This window comes from Neodiprion virginianus, chromosome 3 (assembly GCF_021901495.1).
Source record: "Neodiprion virginianus isolate iyNeoVirg1 chromosome 3, iyNeoVirg1.1, whole genome shotgun sequence".
Taxonomy (NCBI): domain Eukaryota; kingdom Metazoa; phylum Arthropoda; class Insecta; order Hymenoptera; family Diprionidae; genus Neodiprion; species Neodiprion virginianus.
Window position 1 is genome coordinate 23,475,405 of NC_060879.1, and position 20,755 is coordinate 23,496,159.

At 47.7% G+C, this 20,755-nt stretch overlaps 1 protein-coding gene across 5 annotated transcripts in view; it reads left to right on the top strand.

Moving 5' to 3' along the window:
* The first annotated feature begins 235 nt into the window (after positions 1–235).
* The window catches only part of LOC124300457 (uncharacterized), a 50,766-nt gene continuing 30,246 nt past the window's right edge, over positions 236–20,755 (top strand). Inside the window, exons 1-3 of one of the 5 annotated variants that reach the window (XM_046754591.1) lie at positions 9,512–10,137; positions 10,432–10,524; positions 16,022–17,129. In XM_046754591.1, the coding sequence (XP_046610547.1) occupies positions 10,454–10,524; positions 16,022–17,129 (1,179 nt within the window). In that variant the 5' untranslated portion in view covers positions 9,512–10,137; positions 10,432–10,453. Of the gene's footprint in view, positions 395–8,142; positions 8,711–9,511; positions 10,138–10,431; positions 10,525–16,021; positions 17,130–20,755 lie in introns of those variants that run through there. The other 4 variants (XM_046754593.1, XM_046754596.1, XM_046754594.1 and 1 more) reach the window with 4 other exon arrangements.

Genomic DNA, 20,755 nt, shown 5'->3' on the forward strand with positions numbered 1-20,755 from the left:
AATTTTTTAGGGTTTTTATCAGCTTTTGCACGTAGGTGGCGCGGCGCAAGTGCGTGAAAGGGCGGTAAAGTGTTGTCCGTGTAAGTGTTTCAGGTTTAGCAAACCCGTTGATCTCGGTCCGGGACGTCGCAGAAGCCCCCCACGTCGGCGTCGGCTCGTCGGCTCGTCGGCTCGTCGGAGTGCGCGTGTGGCGGTTGAAGGAAGACCCGGCAGCGACGGGATTGTTCAGGAGCCGCCGCGACCGCGAACCGGAAGTTTCAGTTTCCACGGAAGAAGCCAAGAAGCTTTTAATCTACTCAGCGTTGGACCGGAGCCAGGCACCTACCCAGTTCTGATCCACTTGCCTCTAACGACGCCCCGGGATTTCACTAGACGTCTATATAGCGGAGGATTGGTGAGAAATTTCGCTTTGATGTTGCTAGCTTTTCCGATCGTTCTACGCAGGCACTTTGAATGACGTGTGAAGAAGCGGGGTAATCAGAATCACAAGATGGTTAGAAGGCTACTTTTGCTAACCGGTTCGTTTAATCTTTCACGAGAGCTCTAGGAGACTACGGAACCGTACGTTTCACGGCTTTGTGCAAACTGCGGGGAAAAATACGATACGTGCGGAAACTCGTGAGTTCAGTTACGGTAAAATCTGTAACGAAAGATTTCCATTGTGTCACGATTGATGACATCGTAAAATGTTCGCAACGAATTCCGCAAAGAATTTCACAATTTCTGGGCCAATTAGTTTTCGAAAGTCGAAATGGATGAAAATAAACGAAAAATCGTCGCATTTGCAGGTTTTAATGAGATAACGGATCGCCATTTGTGGCTGAAAGTTGTCATGTCTTCGGCTAAACCCGTTAGCATCGTGATCGTTAAACTGACTATGTTATATTCCCGGTACTTTTTGAGACATTCTACGTAACAAGGACTGAAATAACACAGCTGTTTGGAAATATAAATGGCGTTGTGGGATTATGATTTAGTACCAATATGTCCCAAGATTCCGGTATACATTTTCTGAATATACATTCTATCCGATACAAGTTTCATTTCCAACGAAATATAAGACAGGCAGACAAAGCATATAGGAATGAAGAATCCATGATTTAAATTAGTGAAAAATGAAAAAAAAACGGAATAGCATAACCGTGAATAATGTGCACCATAATTTGCTCGAAACCACTTTTTCCACGATTTAATGCATCGACCATGACTCGACTCGTGTTCAGGTAATGTATCTAATTTTTCGTCCGAATTGCACCGAAACATCTAAACATTTGCCTTTTAACTTTTCTTTCCATCTTTATTCAGTTCAATATTATTTTGGCACCCGCGAGAGGTTTCGGTGAACAAATAATGAACCCGTACAATTCGTTGCACTCGATGAGTAGTGATACAGCGTGAAAACCTAGGAAATTTTGATTTCAAAGGATTTCATGGCAACAACCTCGAGAAACTAATTGAAAATTTATTATCTCTCTTTTTATTTTCGTTTCAAATTATTGTCTCGTTATATCGAATACGCATTTGGCCTTGGCTTCAATCCTACAGCGGTAGAATTTAACGAGTAGTCATGAACCCTCGCACGTGTATTTCCATTACAGTATCACGTGACGATATGATCTCCGGGCTGAGCGGGGTGGAATCGAGGTATAAAACCAGTGCGGTAAATAAGGGTGACCGCGAGCGGGCACCGCCTAGTTTTTCGCTGAATGATTTAGCCGGTTATTTGACCCGCGGGGCTGCGAGGCTTCGTTGAAACTCGAGGTGCGCGCGCTGCCTGAGCTTCTGTTGCGGAGAAGAGGTATCAAAAAATCGCCAAGCCATGTCGCACCTGTTGATTGTTATTTTATTTGCCACTTTTTAACTGTCGAAACGTGCGGATATACGTGACAGGAAATTTGTAATTCGTCCAGCAATCTACGAATTCGAATAATCCTCTAGGAGATTCGTACGGATTGACACAGCCGAAACGAGGCTGAATCTCAACGATAACCTGGAATTGTAGGTGGAAGAAGAACGGCTTAAATTATTCAGAGCTGAATCTACGAGAACAAGTCTCTTTCACACTTTTTTCGCCTCAATTAAAAATTAAACACAGTATAGATACGGAGGCTAAGGCGATTCCGAATCTGCCTGTTCTCGACTGAAATTCATAAAATTTTTTAAACAATGTGAATATATTCTGAAATTTCACTAAAGTCTTGGACATTTTTCAAAAAAGGAAATACCAATTATCACGCCCTTGAATAATGGTCAATTTTCACCGCGCACAGGTTCTTAGAATGACTCGTGTATTAGACTTAAACAATCTTGATCCGATTCTCCCCGCAAACAAAAATATTACGCTTCAGACGAGACAATTTTGGTCACACTGCGGCGGAATTACGAATAATAACTTTTTTCTCAGTCAAACATAAATTATACCGTCACAAAGTTGAGCAATATTGCAAAAATCCAGTGAAAACTGTGTGCGCGTAGAGAAACACGCGTAGAATATGCACGAGATGAAAAACTTGACTCGCGAGATTCTTCGCCGAGTGGTTTTACGGTCAGGGAATCGAGTTGTCGTAAAATCCCAAAGCAGACCGGGCCCGATTAGCCAGAAGCTGTTTCAGCCGGACTAAAATCGTTGTTTTCTTTACCTCCGTTAGTCGGGTTCGACACAGAGACGCGCCGGAATACCTACACCGCATTTCGTTGTACCAACACGACACACGGGAGGCGAAAGGCGGGCGGGCCTAATGGCTACATTTGCTGCCACCAAAGTTGTCCGCGACACAATGGGTGGTGCTGGGTCGCCGGGTCGCCGCGCGGGTCACCGGGCCCCGAACGGGAGTGGGACTGGGACTCGGGCCCATCCGGCAGGTAGCCGGCGGGCCGCGTCGGTGCGTCGCTGGTCCGTCTCCTTACGGGAGCTTTAAGAGTCGTGCAAGGTGCGGGCAGCCGGATTTGAACCCACATCGCTGCCGCCTCCGGCTCTCGACGCGCTCGGGACTTCCCCTTTCCATTCCCCTTCCGGCGACCGCGGTTACTCTCTGAATTAGCCGTAATAAACCCTGTCCTCCCGCTTACCCCGGCGGCGGAAAGTTTGCCGGCCGGATGAAAACCCGCGCCAGGCGGAGCGGAGAGAGCTATCCAATATTGGCGACTTGCCGATTAATTTAAAAAATCTCATTACCCCGGACGGGTTCCCGCCGGTAAACATCTCCCCGGCTGTGTACGTGCGTCCAACTCGCTACCCGATTTATATCTCAGTCCTGAATTACCGATAAAAACTCCAATCAAATCTCGTGCCGGCTCTCCGACAGGCGGACGGGGCGATCAATTAGTTCCGATGACGCGGCGAGGCCCGGTTTCCAAATCTCTGGACCACGGGTATTCGGTGACAGCTATTCTTCCATCTCGCTCGTCGGCTGCATTACGGTCCCGTGAGCATCCCCGGAAAATTTCACTGCAAGCTGTGTTGAGTGGGTTGTATATTAAAAATTATTCGGGTACGATTGAAAGCCTGAAACGGATGGACAGACGGGTTTACGGTTGAGTCAAAATTTTCTTCTAGCAAATACTCGGCGTTTGGAACTCCGTCAATACTGAAATGACGACGAACTGAAACAATGTTTCGAAGTGAAGCAGGCGTGTAACAACCATGTCAATTTTACACCATTGTTTAGTTTGGATTGTCAAGTACGAATTTAACAACAATTTCGTAGCCGGCAGAGTCTCACGCTCAACGTTACGATCTAATGAAAATTCGTTTCCACCATCCATAGGTAATTTTTATTTATTTTCTTGATCACGAATATTACGAAAAGCCGAACCTTGTTCAGGCTGTTCTCAGAGGAAATCACATCAATTCACGATCCATGGATCAATTTTGATCCATAAATTTGCTCAGAGACAAAAGTACCGTAATTAAAAACCCTTCATACAAGGTTCATCGGTTGTGACAAGAAAAATGTTTGATTTTCAGCCGGAGACAAGTCACAAGTCGTATTTCAATGCTAATTACGGTCTACCGACCGACCTTTCAAAATCCCCACAATAAGCGCATCCTGCCACAAGTAGGTATTCCAAAAACTCAGCGCCCCCATCCGCAAAGCGTACGTACCGTTCGATTCGACAAAGAGAGTCGACCCACGCAGAGCGATCAAAGGCGACGAGCCGCATAAATTGATCCCGTAGCGGTAACTAGCGGCGTTCGGTAGTCCAAAGTCTGCGGCAGGATATACCGTCGAATTATACTCACCGCCAAACGCGTCCCGCTCACCCAGAGCGATCGGGCCAACAAGCGCAACACAGCCCACGTAACGCTGCGGAGACAAACACCGCCGGAATTGATGGGGTCGATTGTCGAAGGGGGTACACACGATGTACGCACGTGTACGTCACGCACGCTGCCCGTAGCTCGTAGGTACATTAACGCACACAGTCCGCCGGCCTGCGGTGCCGCATGAAGTACCGGTTTCCTGCCGGGCGGCAGGGTGGGGGCAGGGAGACGCGGCATGTGTGCCGGAGTTTAATAATTCCGGGCCCTCCGGCCGAGCCAGCGGGGGACCGACGGGCCCCGAGCCTCGTGCCGGGCGTTACGGGGCACCGGCCCCCCACCGCGTTAAGCCCGGCTTCGTCGCACCCGTGGGTTCTTGCCTGTGTGTGCGTTGGTCGAGGGCGACGGGCGCCGAGGGTTTTTGGAAATTTCTGTTGGTCCGTGGAAGGACGGAACGACCCAAGAGCAACGGCGACGAGCTTTGCCAGCGCTCGATGGACGCTATCCACTTTTCTCTCTCTCTCTCTCTCTCTCTCTCCCCTCCTCTCCTCTCCGCGTACCCGCGCGGGTTAACGGAATTTCCGGACGGCTAAAGTCACCGTCCACCGCTCGCTTGCTCGCCTCGTTGCTCTTTTGTTTATCGTCTAACCGACGCTACGAACTGGTGGTCTTGAAACTTCTACGTTCACGACGGGAAGCGGAATATGTTTGGACTCCCCCTCCTCCCCCTCATCCCCCTCCCCCCCGCCATTCCGCCGCTACCCTCGAAACGTATCCCGGAATAACGCCTCACTCTTATGTAGGTAGAGCTTGCGCTCACGATCGCTAGGGTTTTACCTATACGTGCTACTGCGCGTGTTTGTAAGGTTGAACGATGTTTTGCTTCCAAACTAGTTTCGTTTTCACTATTCTTTGACTAATTGTGCATTGTACTGCGATCAGGTATTATAACTGTACCTGTAACATTCGTCTCGTCGCCACTTTGCCTCTAAATTTATTTTTATACTCATTCGGTGGTATAATGTACGCAATATGGGTAGTTCGCGTGGATGTTCCTGTCTTAATTTTGTCTTTTGGGACGGTTAAGCATTTATTTGTTTCTCGGAGGCCGGAGGGATGAGTAATTTTTATACTTTTCATTTTCATTACTCTTATTCTAAATACGTGTAACAAATATACTCTTTGACACAATTTTATACGGCTTATTTTTTAAAGGTATATTATACAAACCTAAAAATTCATCCAAAAATTTACTTCGCGTGGACGCATGCGGTACTAGGCATAGCTTGCAATCATTCAATAGCTAGTTAAAAATACGGAAAAATAAATTTTTCGAGAAGAACGTGAAATTTTTCTCTTCGCGAGTGGTATAAGTTATGGTTTGAACGATGGAAATTCTTTGAAGAAGTCAATGATTATAAAGCTTTATTGTCAGAGGAACAAAAATTTAATTCCATTTTACGTACGAGTTGATCTATTTCGAGTGAGATGTAGGAAAACTTATCGATTGCCCGCCTTCGAAATGGCTGTTTGGCGCCCTATGTCAGAGAAATTGTATGGTTTCGGTATACTTACTGATACTAAATCAATCCCACTTAGAATTATGAATTAACGACGCAAATCACGCGTTGCAAAATCTACAGATTCGAGAGATTCCAAAAGAGTAGTTCAGAAAGGATTAGTAACAGACGGATACATATATTATGAATCGTCTGTTTAGAGAGATAGCGATAGATCCGGATCAATGACGCAGCCGCGAATCAGTGATAAATGACTGTCGCAATGAAGCGGGATGATGAATAAGACAGACGATAATTAAATAACAACGAAGGATACTTTACTTGAGTAAGGTGAGGCGATTCGATGAGTACCGCAAGAGATCTGTGTAACAACTGAGATTTGATCTCGGATTTGACAAAGGTGAGAGAATATATTTATGATACCTATAGGAGCTAGCTGATACTGTATATACCTGAGACAGTGAGTAGATAATACCTGAAATACACAGCCGGACTGTTTCGGCAGGATTCTAGGTAGAGTCAGGTAGATAAACACTGCGCGCGAGTGTGCGTACGTATGTATGAGGACAACTCGAAATGCCGATTGACATTAAAAGCCATAAAGTTAGAAACTCAACAGCTTATCCGTTTCTCTCTCTTTTTTCATTTCCCTTTCTTTCTCCTAAGTCGTTCACGGGACTGTCTCTTCGACGCTTCCCATTGAGTGGGGGAAAACCGATAGTCACCTTGGCAGTGTGGCTAGTTGGTTTAGGAGCGACACCAACGCGTCAGACCAATCACTGAAGTTCAATTAAAATTAGAAACATTACGAACCGGTGGAAATGTGTTCGGATATTGTGGGAATATTCGATTTCTAACGCTGCAGTCTAACCGCCCGGCAAAAAAAGATGCGAATTATTTTTCGTTCTATCGATTAACTTTAACATCGATGTAAATAAGGAAAATAAATCGTCTGCTGTGTTATGCTCGTCATTTTTCTCCTCTGCGAAGAACAGAAGTTCACGTCACCGTTTCAGTCTAGAGCATATCACCCTGCGATTCCATTGTGTCATCTATTCAAATGGAAATCAAAATTTGACAATAATCTTCGATATGCTGATCCGGGATTAGATCATTTAATCGGATTTGATCACGGCAGAACCAGGCTGTCAAGTCGATTCTCAAGATCAGATTATACAGTTATGTCAATTTCAGTGATGAGTTGAGAAATGAAAGTACGCTGTGAAAGTATAAACGATCCAAAAAACTAGTTCATTTTCGACCGTGCTATCTGTTTCATAAATCGGATCCTTTCACACAAAATTGAATAAATTTTCATAGACAAGCACCTACGACTTGGTTCATGTTTATCGGAGCTCTGCAAATATCATCAGATGTGAGTATTACGATTCCATAGAAATTTGCAAGATTCAGCGTATTGGAGTAGATTTTTATAAACCGCGGTTTCGTTTCAAAGGAATTTCGAATTTCGTATCAACCATCCAAGGGCCATATGGTTTTTTATGGACGTTGCCGGCCAACACGGACGATCTCGTCCTTGACTCTTTTTCCCCCACTTATGGCATTCAACAATTTCCAAAAAATTCTGGTAATCAGTTTCAGGTGCCTACTTGATATTCCGATATCTTGCATTACGAAATTTCCAATCAGTTTATTAGTAGAAATGATTAACCAATGTAAAAATTCCCGGTACACCGATAAGCGAGAAAGTCAGGGTGGACGATTCTTCCATTCGTTTTCCTCTATCTGTACAATTCATCATTCCACGATGATACAATAATTACGGAACGTTCACGACGAGTGAACATCGATCGAGAAGACAAGAAAGAGAAAAAAAAAAGAAATATCGAAAAAAAATCACGACAGCGGATAATGAATCTTCGGATCGTTTCTCGCGGTCCGAAAAGCGTCGATCCAAGTGAAATTCACCCGCACTCGGGCACTCGTAATCAAAGTTCGTTTTTATTCACCCGCTGCCAAAGACGTACGTACGCGGGACACCTCTCTCCCTCTCCGTCTCTCTCTCTCCCTCGACTCGAAGCTCTTTGAAAGGCAGGCTCCGGTGGCAGGCAGAGCCCGAGATATTACGCTACCGCCGGGCGGCATGGGAGCGGTTGCAGCCTCGTCGGGGCAGAGGGTGGGGGGAGAGCCGATACTCTCCGGCTCTCCGGCTCTCCGGCTCTCTCGGTGCAGCAACGTGAGCGCCGACGGTGTCCCGTCGCCTCCGTCGCCGCTCGGCCCGACTCGGTTGCGCTCAGCGGCTGGCATAGTGGCGGCGTAGAGAGAGCCGCCCACCTCCCGCCTCCGCCTCCAGCCGCCGCCGCCGCTATCCATGCGCCAGTGTCCCACCGCGCGCCGAACAGTTTGCACTCAGAAGCGATCGACGCCCGCGCCGCTCTCCTTCTCTCTCTCAGCCTCTCTCGCTCTCTCGCTCTCTCCCGAGCGGTGAGCGCCGCCGCCTCGGGACGTACGGAACGCGTACGCCTCCGTCCCAGTCACTCGCGGCACTTTTGAAACGTGTTCACCGGCGCTGTCACCTGATCAGACGACTCACGCGGCTCCCTCGCGCCGCGTCGCAGCTCGAGAGTTCCCGTCTACCTCAGCGGGTTTCTTGGCTCCTCGGTTCGTCTCGGCTCTACCGGGTGCGGGATTTTCTACCATCGCTTCGCGGCAGCCGGGGTGTTGATACCGCTTTTTTCTCCGACCGCTACGAAACCTCGTAGCATTCGCGGTGTGTGAACTGTGTTGATTGGAAATTAAAAACAGAAAGTGCAGCTCGATACGTGCGCGAATAGTTGGTTGTGTGAACGTACCTTGTATCGCAGTGCCAAGCTGCGGGATAAGAAATACCGACGAACGCACGACCATGCAGAGTTTCCTTGGATTACGTACGCGACGCAGCATTACCGGAACTGCAGTTGTTGTATAGGTAACAATCCAATTTCAATTGTCAGGCATGCGAATAGCGAGATGAAGCCAGCCGGTGCCTGTTCATTTTTTCACTGTCCGCACTTTCTGCTCCAACTGTAAAAAACCACTGCATCCCCCAGCGTTAAATTGATCCTGAGACTCTCCGATAGCTCGATCTTCGGCAGTGGTCGTTAATCCCACCCAACGGATCCTTCGACGCCCTCTTCATCGAGCATTGAGATCGCAACGAGAAACGTCGTAATTGGTCTCTTCTTTTCCAAATACACGCGTATGTTCCTCGCATGTTTCACCTGCAGCAACTCCCGGATATGCAGTACCCACGGCGACTCGGAGAGGCGAGGAGCTGGAGCTTGTTAGCAGGCCGCTAAACGGCTGGCGGATCATTAAAAATAGGCGAGTCGCGCCGTCTGGGGTTTGGGTAAGGCGCGAGAGCTCGTAGGAAATCCGGGGGATCGGGAATCGCTAACGGTCGTCGCGGAGGCCCAGGTCGCCGTGGGTCGTCGGGGTTCGCCACACCCGCCCGTTCGGGAATTCAGCTCACCGCGGGCAACGAATGCCGCCGGGATTCCTCGAAGCGTGCGAGATACCGAGTGCCGCGTCCTTTGTTCGAGACGGCCGCTTCCGACAAGCTTCTCTTTCGACTCCGCCGCCTTTTCCGCGTCTCTGTTTTGCCGAAATTTCCATATCCCCGATCGTATTTCGCCCCCGTAATTTCGAGCCACGTACAGGAATTCGGTCGGATTTTTTTTTTGGCACGTTATAACGCGCGCATCGAACGAGCTCGTTTTGTCGCGATGAGAATTCGAGGGTTAATTAAGACCTCTGGTCGCGCGTGGTTAGTGTCCGAGATCGGACGGCGTTCCCCAACTCGGCTGCTTGTTCATCTGTTTATATGTTTATCTATTCTGGCCAATCGCCTCGAGTCGGACCCTCGTTTCGTCCGGATTCAACTCGGACCGACGACGGCCTGGCGGCGACCACGAGCAACGCAATAAACTCTACTTTCAAACGGTGGCAAACCGAGCTTGGTGTAATTACTGGTATATAGATGTATATAGGTGCGCGTACATACCGCGTTGCGCCGTCGAGAGAGACGGAGAGAGCGAGAGAGAGAGAAAGAGCGAGCGGCCCGTCGAGGAGTAATTGGGGGATAAGCGCGATTGGCCCAAGTGCAAGGGGTGCTGGGCAATTGGTCGTTCGGCGGGTATGCCATGTATATAGGGAGAGGGGGAGAGAAACGATCGGCCGGGTCAAATGCACCACGAATTAATCAAACCTTGGTGAAATTGGATGAGAGAAAAAAAAAACAAAAAAAAAAATAAAATAAACTAGCTTCACATACGTTTGTAGTTATAGTTCTTAGTTTTCAATTATTGTTAAAACTGACATGACATTCGTTTCCATGCGAACGGAATAAACAAATTTGTAGGTATTTACTCAATTATGAAAGAAATATTCTCATCTCACGATATTTATAACAAACATTAGTTTGATTATACGCGTGTAAATTTTACGCGGAGAACGAATACGTATGTAACGGTAGTGCCTACGGACGATTAACGATCAAGTCGATAAGAATAATTTATTCCTTTTTCGAAATATTTTCTTGATCAAAACCTTGACAATTTCTGAATCTATATGCAATTCGAACGATTCTCGAATGGAAATAACGGCTGCGTTATAAGCCTGATTTCGTAACTACGACCGATTACATGGAAGACAGGAAAAGAAGGGGTGACAAATGATTAACTATTCCGACTTTCTGGCCGTCGCAGTGGCTTCCGAACTGTACCGTGCACATACGTTATCTCAGTAAGCACCTACATACATACGCAACGATACATGAGTCGCGAAAGTGTGCAGCACGGATTTGGCAATGCACACGTTATACGTATACCCGGGATGTGCGAACATTGCGGAACACACGCGTGCACGTCGTATATTCCGTATCACTTACGCTACTCGGTGATCAATACTTTTGCTGTTTTCGTCACGTATAATGCTATACGCTCTGTTGTGTGGGCACAGCAGCAACGTGCGTATGCGTACCCAGGTACACACAGAACTACTAGTCGAGGAAATAAAGCACTAAAAACGGCCCAACTGTCGATTTTTTGAGCAGTAAGACGGATTTTAATGCGGTTTTTTGCATTCGCTTCGTAAGAGCGCCTACAAACTTTGTGAACTAAATTGATTAATTAATTTTTTGAAAATGCATTATGGCATTAATAATATGCATTTTGCAAGTGCACTACCAAGAGACACTAAATAAAAAATTTGCTACTCGGGGGTTTTTGGGGTCGCTGAACACGAATATCGCCACGGCAACCGTCTCCGAGGTGCCTGGTGCCCAGGGTGGACAGTATCAACGTCTTCTCCTAGAGTTTTGGCGAAAATTGTGATCGAATTTGTCGAAACTCGTTGCTCGGGGGTTTTTGGGGTCACTGAATACGAAGATCGATACGGCAACCGTCTCCGAGGTACGTGGTGCCCAGGGTGAACGTTTCAACGTCTTTTTCTGGAATTATCTTGAGTATTATCATTTTTACCTCAATTAAAGAACATTGTTCTTAATTCAATCACAAATTCGATCACAATTTTCGCCAAAACTCTAGGAGAAGACGTTGATACTGTCCACCCTGGGCAACAGGTACCTCGGAGACGGTTGCCGTGGCGATATTCGTGTTCAGCGACCCCAAAAACCCCCGAGTAGCAAATTTTTTATTTAGTGTCTCTTGGAAGTGCACTTGCAAAATGCATATTATTAATGCCATAATGCATTTTCAAAAAATTAATTAATCAATTTAGTTCACAAAGTTTGTAGGCGCTCTTACGAAGCGAATGCAAAAAACCGCATTAAAATCCGTCTTACTGCTCAAAAAATCGACAGTCCATTGCTTTATTTCCTCGACTATACGCTGACTTTAATTTTTGTATATACGTATACCGGCAGCCCTCGCGGCACCGCCCGCAAATATTCTCAAATGCTTCTTGTGGCAAAACTATTAGACATAGCCATACGCTCTCGTGGACTTTTTTGCAGAGCTTATCGACACCTTGAAAACTCATGACCATACATACCTTTCCTCTATACGTAAGAGTTCGGTTAGCGTTCGGTTAAATGTCCGATCCCGTTACGATTTGGTTTAAAAATATCGTTATATCTTCAAAACCGTCGATCTGGATGTAACGAAATATATCCTAAAACCTGACCAGACATTATAGATATTCGTAGAATAAAATAGAATCAAAATTGGTTCGGTAGTCCCGGAGATATAAGCGAACGTACTGACAGACGGACAAAGAGAAAGAGAGAGAGAAAGAGAGATAGACGTCGAGTTTTATGCCTATAGGTATATGGTATGCGGAGAGGATAAGATGCGTATGACGTACATATGTAGATACGCAAGCCGTATAACGTGGCCGGCGCGCAACACATGCGATTGCTTGGTTCCGGACGACCGTTCGTGACGGTCGCGTAGCAGCTTCAGTTTTCGTGCCTGAGTGATCAGCGGCGGAGAATTCCTCCTCGGATCCATCCGCGAGCACGGTACAGAGCCTATAGCCGCTTCAGCGCGAAACAAAGAGCCAGCCGCCATCTGCGGACAAATAACACTTGAGCGGCGCGGCGCCCGTCTGTAATATTATAGCCTGTACAGCGACGCGTAGCCGCAAGATCCGTGGAACGGAGGCATAGAACGTCTATCCGAGCCGTCGTCGCGAAACCTGCACGACGACGATCAAGGAGGAGGAACGGGAATTATTTCTCCGACTCGCGCTGCCCGCTTCTTCACCTACGGAACAGGCGCGGCACGGCGCGGCACGGCGCGGCGGCTAACGAGGACGACGGCTCGGTATCCTGCGAGTGAAATTCAAGACCTCGCGCACCTCCAAATTAGTCCCGGGCTTCCTTATCGCGTCCGACCGCTGCGCTCGGCTCGGTCTTCGCCTCGCTCACTCGACCTCCTTAATTCTCCGGTCGACCTCACGCTTCGTGCTCCTCCTGCTGCATCGCATCTAGCGCCGAGCCGATGCGACGCGCCGTCCGTTAAGGGGGGCACCAACACACACGCGCACACAAACACGAGTCTCTTACGGCGTCGTAAATAACGCCGAATATAAACGAGAGAGAGAGGGATGATCGGTTCTTCGAGGATTCAGCGACTTTCGTTGCAACTTCCGTTAATCTGCGGACGCAGTGTTCCCCTCCCAATAGTTGGTAAAATGTGGAAAAGCAATAAAATTCACCGTAGGTGTAAAACGTTCGGATAATTTAAATGTGGAGTAATAAGTAGTCTGAATTTATTTCTACAACATAGTATTTAAAATTTCACAAATTTACGTGGCCGAATATCAACTCTTAAGCCGGTGAAGAATCCAAGTCAAATTGTTAATTGGTGTAAAAACCGCAATTATCGCACAATTATTACTTACCGATTGGTAATTTTTGAGAGTTACGTTCCACTCGTATTCAACTCGCATTTTACGGATCAGGATATTGCATCAATGTTTTCAATTCCCGGGGTGGTGCAATCGACTATGCAACTGAAGCTGGCAATGAGAACATGTTACACTTGTGCATATTTTGAACGATCCTGTAAATTCTGCCGTACACGATGTTATAACACGAAGCGAAGAGATTGTGTCGAGACAATTGGGAATATCCGCATATGACAATAAAAAATGGCAGCACAAATGTTTACGTTTGATCATTAAGATTATAGCACTTGATTAAACAAAGAGAAAAAGATACGACGATTTGTTCAATAATTTGCCTCGTACTTTTGAATCGGCATCAATTACATTTCATTCGACTAAAGAGTATTTCCAACTGGCCGATACTGCAAGAAAATCCTCCCTTATCCCGAGAAGTGAAGTAAAAACGTTTCAAATCCAGCGCCATTCTTGCAAACGCGAGAAACGGGGTAGCACTTTCCCATCTCCTGTAATAACGAGACTGAAGCTCCGTACCTCAATTCTGTATACGTATACGTACATTGTACGTTATACGTCGTATACGTATCGGCGCAGCGATTATCGGCCGCTGCTCTCCCAGTCGGAGTCCCTCCGGGTGGTTTTGCGCCAGAGAGCCGGGAGCGGTATTTAAACGCGGAGAGATTCCCCCCTCGCACCCCCGGTTCGATACCCACGCTGCACGAGGAGGCGACCCGCGATTACGTATTGCGGACACGCGCCCCGGCCTCTCCGTGCCGACGAGGGCAGCCGACAGGAAGCGCCTAGCGTGACAGTGGCCGCGCAATGTGTCCCGTCCTCGTCCCGTGCGGGAAGAGAGTAGGAGGAGGTCGTGTATGCAATGCGCGAGATAGTAAGAAGCGTGTGGGCGAGCAGTGGAGCACCGCCGTCTGCGCCGCGACGCTGCGGAGTTACTCGAGTCCTTTTAGGTGTGTGGGTGCAGCGCGGTAGGTTGGACGGTTGCTCGGTTAGTCGGTGTTACGTGACTCTGGCTCGGCTTCCCCGGCGCCCCCGCCCCCGCCGCCTTCGCCGGCTGGAAAGGTCGCCTATTTAATGACTCGGGAACTCCGGCGCGACCGTGCATCAGAGCGCGAACTACGCACCGGTCGTCCTTACGAGCGCACGCTGCGCTATATACACGGAGTGACGGGCGTATGCCTGCCGTAACGTACGCTGCATCCTCCGAGGAATAAACAACTAGGTACCTCCGCAGGCCTGACGAACTAGTGACGATGAGAATAGAGGAATAGCCGTCAAGGAGAGGTCGCTTTGACGTGGACGCCTGGGAGTGGAAAACGGAGAGATTGTACCTTCAAGGGAGGTTTCACGCGCTCCGCGCGCCTTGACCGTAAGCACACACGCGCGAGAGAGGAAGGTTCATTTTTATGTCGTTATATTTCATTACCTTCTTCGGCACTGCTGACTTCGCCTCCCTTCACACGACCTACCAGGCCTCGTCCTTTCGTTCGGGTTTTCGGCGGTCGTCAACGTGGGGGGTCAAATGACGCGTGACTCCTCGGGTTGCCGCTTGCGCGCACCCTGCGTTCTTCGAACTCTGTGTCGTTGCATGGGGACGAGGCGGGGTAAAGGACCCCAATTTGTGACCCGGCAGAATCCGTTTCCCGATTTTCTACACTTGGAGCCCCAAACTTTTCCCGCAGAGAAGAGTATCTGGGTGTCAGACTCGGAATTGCACTTATTCAGCTGATACGAATTTTGCCCTTTGCTTTCGACGAACTTGTCGCGACTTCTTTGCTGGATTCCAAGGTGGCGGATGTTGAATGGTTCGTGATCAGCACGTGCCTCAGGGCTTGCCTTTGCGGTAGAAGATCATTATATAGATAGGCAGGTATCTGTTCTTGTGACACCTTTCTCTCGGAGCTACGGAAAACAGAAGAATTGCGTTTCTAATTTATTGACGAAATTGACGTTCACGTAAGAGAACATCGAAACAAAAATATCGATATTTTGCAGTTGTGTGATGACTTTTCACCTGGTGTTGAGTTTCCAGAACATGCAGTGTACTGCTCAATTATGGTTTAACGGAATTTCAGACAACCTCAAAGTGGAACCGTAAACTAGCGTTTCTCGAGAGAAAACATTTTTCAACCTACAACCACATCTCAAAAGTCTCAATTCTTACGACTTTGTCAATGAATAGATGGATTTCTTGACCAATCGGCCATCGTAAACAAGAACAACCACAAATCAAACTATGACCGTTTCGGTCGGAGTTTTAAACGAAAATTGGGTGGGGTCCGACAGACAGACATCTGAGTGGCAAGTACGTCTCGAAAAATAGGTATTGCATGCGATTTGAATACTTGATGATACCGGAGAATCAAAGAAAGAAGAAACCTGCGAGAAACTGGAACTCGTTTCGTATCATATCTATGCCTTTGTGCAATGCTCTAGCGTATGCAATCAGCAGTACTGTACATGCACCGCATTGCGTGTGGTACACCCGCAAACTCTACCGTCGCGACACCTCCTCGCGACGCTATTATCGTCGTTATCGGTTTTTGTTTGCGCGATTCTGTCGTCAGGAAAACGCCAAAGCCTTCGTGCGCGGCCTTATCTCGCGACCGTATCGACTCGGGCCGCCGCAACGCCAGTGTAAGTATCGGCAGGCGAGAACGGCCGTCACGGTTGACTAGCGGACCGAAATCTAGTTCGCGGTACAAGTTTAGACTATTTTCCCCCCCCGTGACCAAAAATCCGTAGTTCGCTCCCGAAAGCTACACGTTACCGAAACACTTTGACCGTATTCACGGAACCATACGCCGCTCGAGTGAACCAGTCACCGATCTTCAACCTTTTTCCCTTTATGTTTCAGACTCCGAGATCGGAAAGGCGAGGAACGCGAGACTATTCCTGCTGACATTACGAAGCTGCAACCTGATTCTATCGTCAGTGATTCAACGCGACGCTCTACGATGGCTTCGGTGATGATGGGTCTGCGACGAAGAGTGCCCGTGAACAACGGTTGCTCGACAACGAACGGCGGCATATCCTCGGCCTCAACATCCTCCAACAAGCGCTCGAGGACGGAGAACAACAACAGTCCGTCCCATGGGAATCTGAACTCGTTAACGGGCGGGCAGGGCGAACCTCCGGCGAAGAAGTCGCGCTCGACGGGTTCCGGATCGACGAGGAACTCTGCTCCCGGGGCCTCCGAGGCCTTGGGGACCAAGAGCCGTGGCGGCTCGGGGCGTGGAGGGTCCGTCTCGAAGAGCGAGGGCCCCTCGAAGGCCGCGGGCCAATCGGGCCCCGCGAATTGGCCCGTGCCCAGATCGAGCTTCTCGTCTGTAGCGGCGCTGCCTCTGGCTACGGGACAGCCGACGATGAGCGGCGGCGGTAATTCCTCCTCGTCTTCTCTCGGCGCCGGAAGCGCCATTCCGTACATGACACCGTCGGTGACGCCGTCCGTTGCTACGTTCGTTGGCAACGCGACGAATTTGAACAAAAACACCGCAGTGTCGTATCTCGATATCTCGAACATGACCAGCGCCGGCGGTGGCAGCATCGGATCAACGGCCAACGCGGCATTCGCCAGTCCAAACAACGCTCACTCGCCGGCCAAGAACGCAAGCGGCATATTCAGGGTCGGTATAGGCAAGGAAGGGCCCGCTAAGAAGTTCCAGAACGATACCATGTTCAACGCCTATCAGCCTTGGGTCATCAAGACCTACGGCGATCTCGCAAAGACCAAAACTATCACGATTAAAAAGTACGCCAGGATTCTTCGCACTCTCAGAGGCGAGGAGGCCAACAGCGCGGAAAATAGCAAGTTCAGGTTCTGGGTCAAGAGCAAGGGCTTTCACATCGGACAGCCCGATGGATACGATGCCAAACCTGCCGACAGGATCGTTGGCAGACACGCCGTCACCAGTCCGGGACTTGATCCACCTCTCTACGTTCCCACCCAGCCACCTCATAACAAGGTAAGTTTCACCTTTTTGCGTCAAGCCTTAAGCGCACTTTTTTGTAGACATACGTCAAGTTTTCATCGATTACTCGCCAAACTTCCGATCTCGAAGAAATAGTTCACTCTGATTTTTAGCCGTAGTTTCACCACTTGGTGCTGTTCGTCAATTTTTGGAAGTTGGTATCGGTGGAAACTCGAGTATTTGCGATTGAGCCTGATGAAAGATGAAAACCTTAGACACACAATTTGCAATCACTCTAGATAGGTGAATTACAGGAAGAAATTGTGATCAGTTTATCTGCAATTTCGTTCCGTTCGGAAGAATGACCCGATGGAACAGGTTTGACCGTCGACTCAAACTGCTCTTCATGTACCGCTCGAGGTATTTTAAGCGTTAAATTTTATTCCAGCTGAATTGAAAGTGAACGATAATTGATAATATTAAATTAATTTTACGAACACTCGGAAGTGAAGGAAAACTATTTCAGACCACTTTAGTACCTCTTTTGGCGAAGCGTTTTTCGGTAATTGTACGTCAGTGGAATACTTTCTGTATTATCCACTTCACTTTTGCATCATCCTTAAGAATTGACAAACATGTTGTCGAACAACTGTTCAACAACTTTGCCTTCGCGATTCCGAATCCGTACTTCCCACATCGAGTCCGAATTTGCGAATTTCCATTTCGCCGACACACCTCGCAAACCGTCGCTCCATATCCACGAGGAGACGATGTTCCAGGGCTTGGGGATATAAAATATTTTCGGCTACCCGATACTCATTTTTCACGGTTGACCGTTGCGCAACGGGGATGCGAGGAGATAACGACGCGCCGCTCGCATTCTGCTGCCGTTGCCGCTGATACGCGTTGGTTAAAAAAGCCCCGCGGCATATTGCTCTCTTCGTTTCTCTCACTGGGTGGCAGCCAGAAGCGTGGGGTCTGGGGCTAGTCATTAGTCACTTGCCGAAGCAGAGGCACAGACAGGCTCCGCCGATGCTCGTCTTCCTTCCTTCTCCCTCTCTCTCTCTCTTTCTCTCTCTCTCTAGCTCTCTCTCTAGCTCTCTTCTCCCTCCCGCTGCACGGAAATTCTACCGATCGTGTTCGCCTCTCTCGGCGCTAAGCCTCTCGCCCGTCTATCTTGATTGAGAGGGAGTTCTCCGGACGGGCCCGGTGAGTATGGAGAGAAACGAACCGACGCCAGGGCCTCCGGCCCGACAGAGACCGACTCTGGTTGTCATTGATCGTCCGCCGACTGCAACTCGCCGCTAAAGGTCCCGTGCAGGCCGTCGACGCCTCTGCCACGTCGCCTCGTTCCTCCGAGCTGCTTTTCCACTCGGTCCCTCGGTCCGTGCTTTGACTGAGATATATATTATCGCTGCTCATCGTCAGAGTTTTCTTAGATCGTAAACGCGGGAGTCTAATTGCGTAGGACTCAATTCCGATAAGACCGCATTATTTTTTAGCCGATTCGTGACGTGCCTGCAGAAATTGTTGAGAAAAAATAAACGATCCACGGCTGTTCCGTAATTGAAAAACTTGTTTGTCGAAACTAATTCGGACTCGAGTTCGTGTACGTATTACGTAACATTCGACATTTTTAGAGATATTTTCACTTGTGGTTTAATTGTGTTTTGTACAATATTTACGGAAAGTTTGAAGAATAAACTCCAGAGTAGAGAAACAGCAGCTTATGCAATAATAATGTCAAGTGAATTTTAGAAGTCGTACGACACAAGCATTTTTTTTTCAAAATATCACATCTCATGATTGTCGTTCAGAAATTTTGTCAAAAATGAAAAAACCTTCGAAAATCAAAAATTTGCATTTTGTTTCGTTGCGAAGGTCATTTTTGATAAATTTTATCTTCGCGATTTCTTTGAAACATTTCAATCAATTTTGTGGTGGCAAAATTTCACTGTCAAAGTATTACTACGAAGAGTAAAGGAATACCTAAATTTTCACCCAACCCAAGCTAATGCAATCTAATCTGACCTAATTTTCAACTTACTTTTTTCATTCCTTATACCGGATACAGTAGATTTCTAGTAATCTTATTTCGCCTCTAGAGTTCCCCTTTTTGAAACTATTTCCGGCCCGCAACCGAACCATGGAGCTGAACGAATAACCGATGAAACTGTATTTTTATAATTTTATTTTCTTGTTTTATAAACATTTTTCGATTCATACTTCGGTGTTAACGATCAGCGCAGACTCGATACGTCGACAAATAAAGGAAGTACATAATGAAAAAAATGCGGTTAGCTGCAGAGAGAACGAATCCTCACAGCGCAATTTCCGTTCGACATCGAATCGAACTCCGACCTAACCAGCGACTGACAGGCAGACAAGCCTCAGCCAGACAGACGGACCTTTCTTCCGCGTAATTGTGAATAATTAGGAAAAATCTAATTACAACTGCAGCGGCAACTCGTCAACCAGACTCTCGATGGGAGGCAAAGTAATTACGAAATAATTGCGGGAATCTGGGACACAAGAATTCGCTCGGGTTGCAGACACCCGGCCGGCCTCAGCTTCGCTCGCTTTAACTTTTAACTTCATTCAATATACATCTGCAACGCCTCGGAGTTTCGCGGTATCCCGTTGCGCAGGCTTGCAGCCAACCTCTGCAGGTATAACATATTTAGGTTTTGAATTTAGTCCGTACCTAATTCTTATTGCATATTTTATACTGGAAAAAATGATTACAAAAATATAATTTAACAGCGCGGCCCATCTCGCCGCTGATATAACAGTCATAACTTCAGGTTCGTTACGATCAGGAAAAACCGGAAAGGGTCTCGGAATTTTATTGAAAACCGCGATTTATATAATATCAGATGGAGTGTAAGTCAAATTGTAAACAAAGTGCTGACAATCGCGGTGCATGGGGGAATATTCACTCTCTCGTTCGAACAAAGTGTGGGACTTGGACTTTTTATTTATGTATTTTTCAACTAATCACGAATTTCAAGTTAGTAACGTTAATGTACCTTATGAAAGATTGGACGAATAATGAGGTATAATTTTGTAACTTTAAGCGTAACTTTGACGGAGTCGAGTTTTTCTTTGTAAAATATGCAGATGTATGTTTGCCGAATTTTAGAACAATCCTGCTGTTGCAAAATAACGAGCTTTTTTTGAAAATTGCACAGTTACGAGGTTTTACATTTATTACTGTGACTTCGACTCCGTGGCGAGAGATGAGAATGTAAGAATTCGCAAGTATCCGAAGTACGAATCTACTCTAAATGTTCAAATCTGGTTGAGGCCGCGTTTTCAGTCGGCAGGAGTCGATCCTCTCGGTGGGAAGACGGGTTGTAGGAGCGTACGTTTGTCGGAGAGAGGGCTCCGAGTCTTTCGAGGCTTGGTCGCTAACCGTCGCTAACCATCGCTAACCCCAATATCCGCGTCGAAGGGACCCTTCGGTTCCCGCTCTTCTCTCTCTCTCTCTCTCTCTTGGTTCTCCCGCCCCACGCCCTCGATGATTATCGCCAGGCCGCCCCGATAATGAAAGCACACGCGTTTGCTGGTGTTGGTTTCGCCCGGGGTGAGGAGGCCAGAGCTACGGAAAAAAAGGAAAGAGCTGGGGTGGCGATACACGGGTTTTCAGCTCGGCTGAGTCACGCACTCAACGGAGAGCC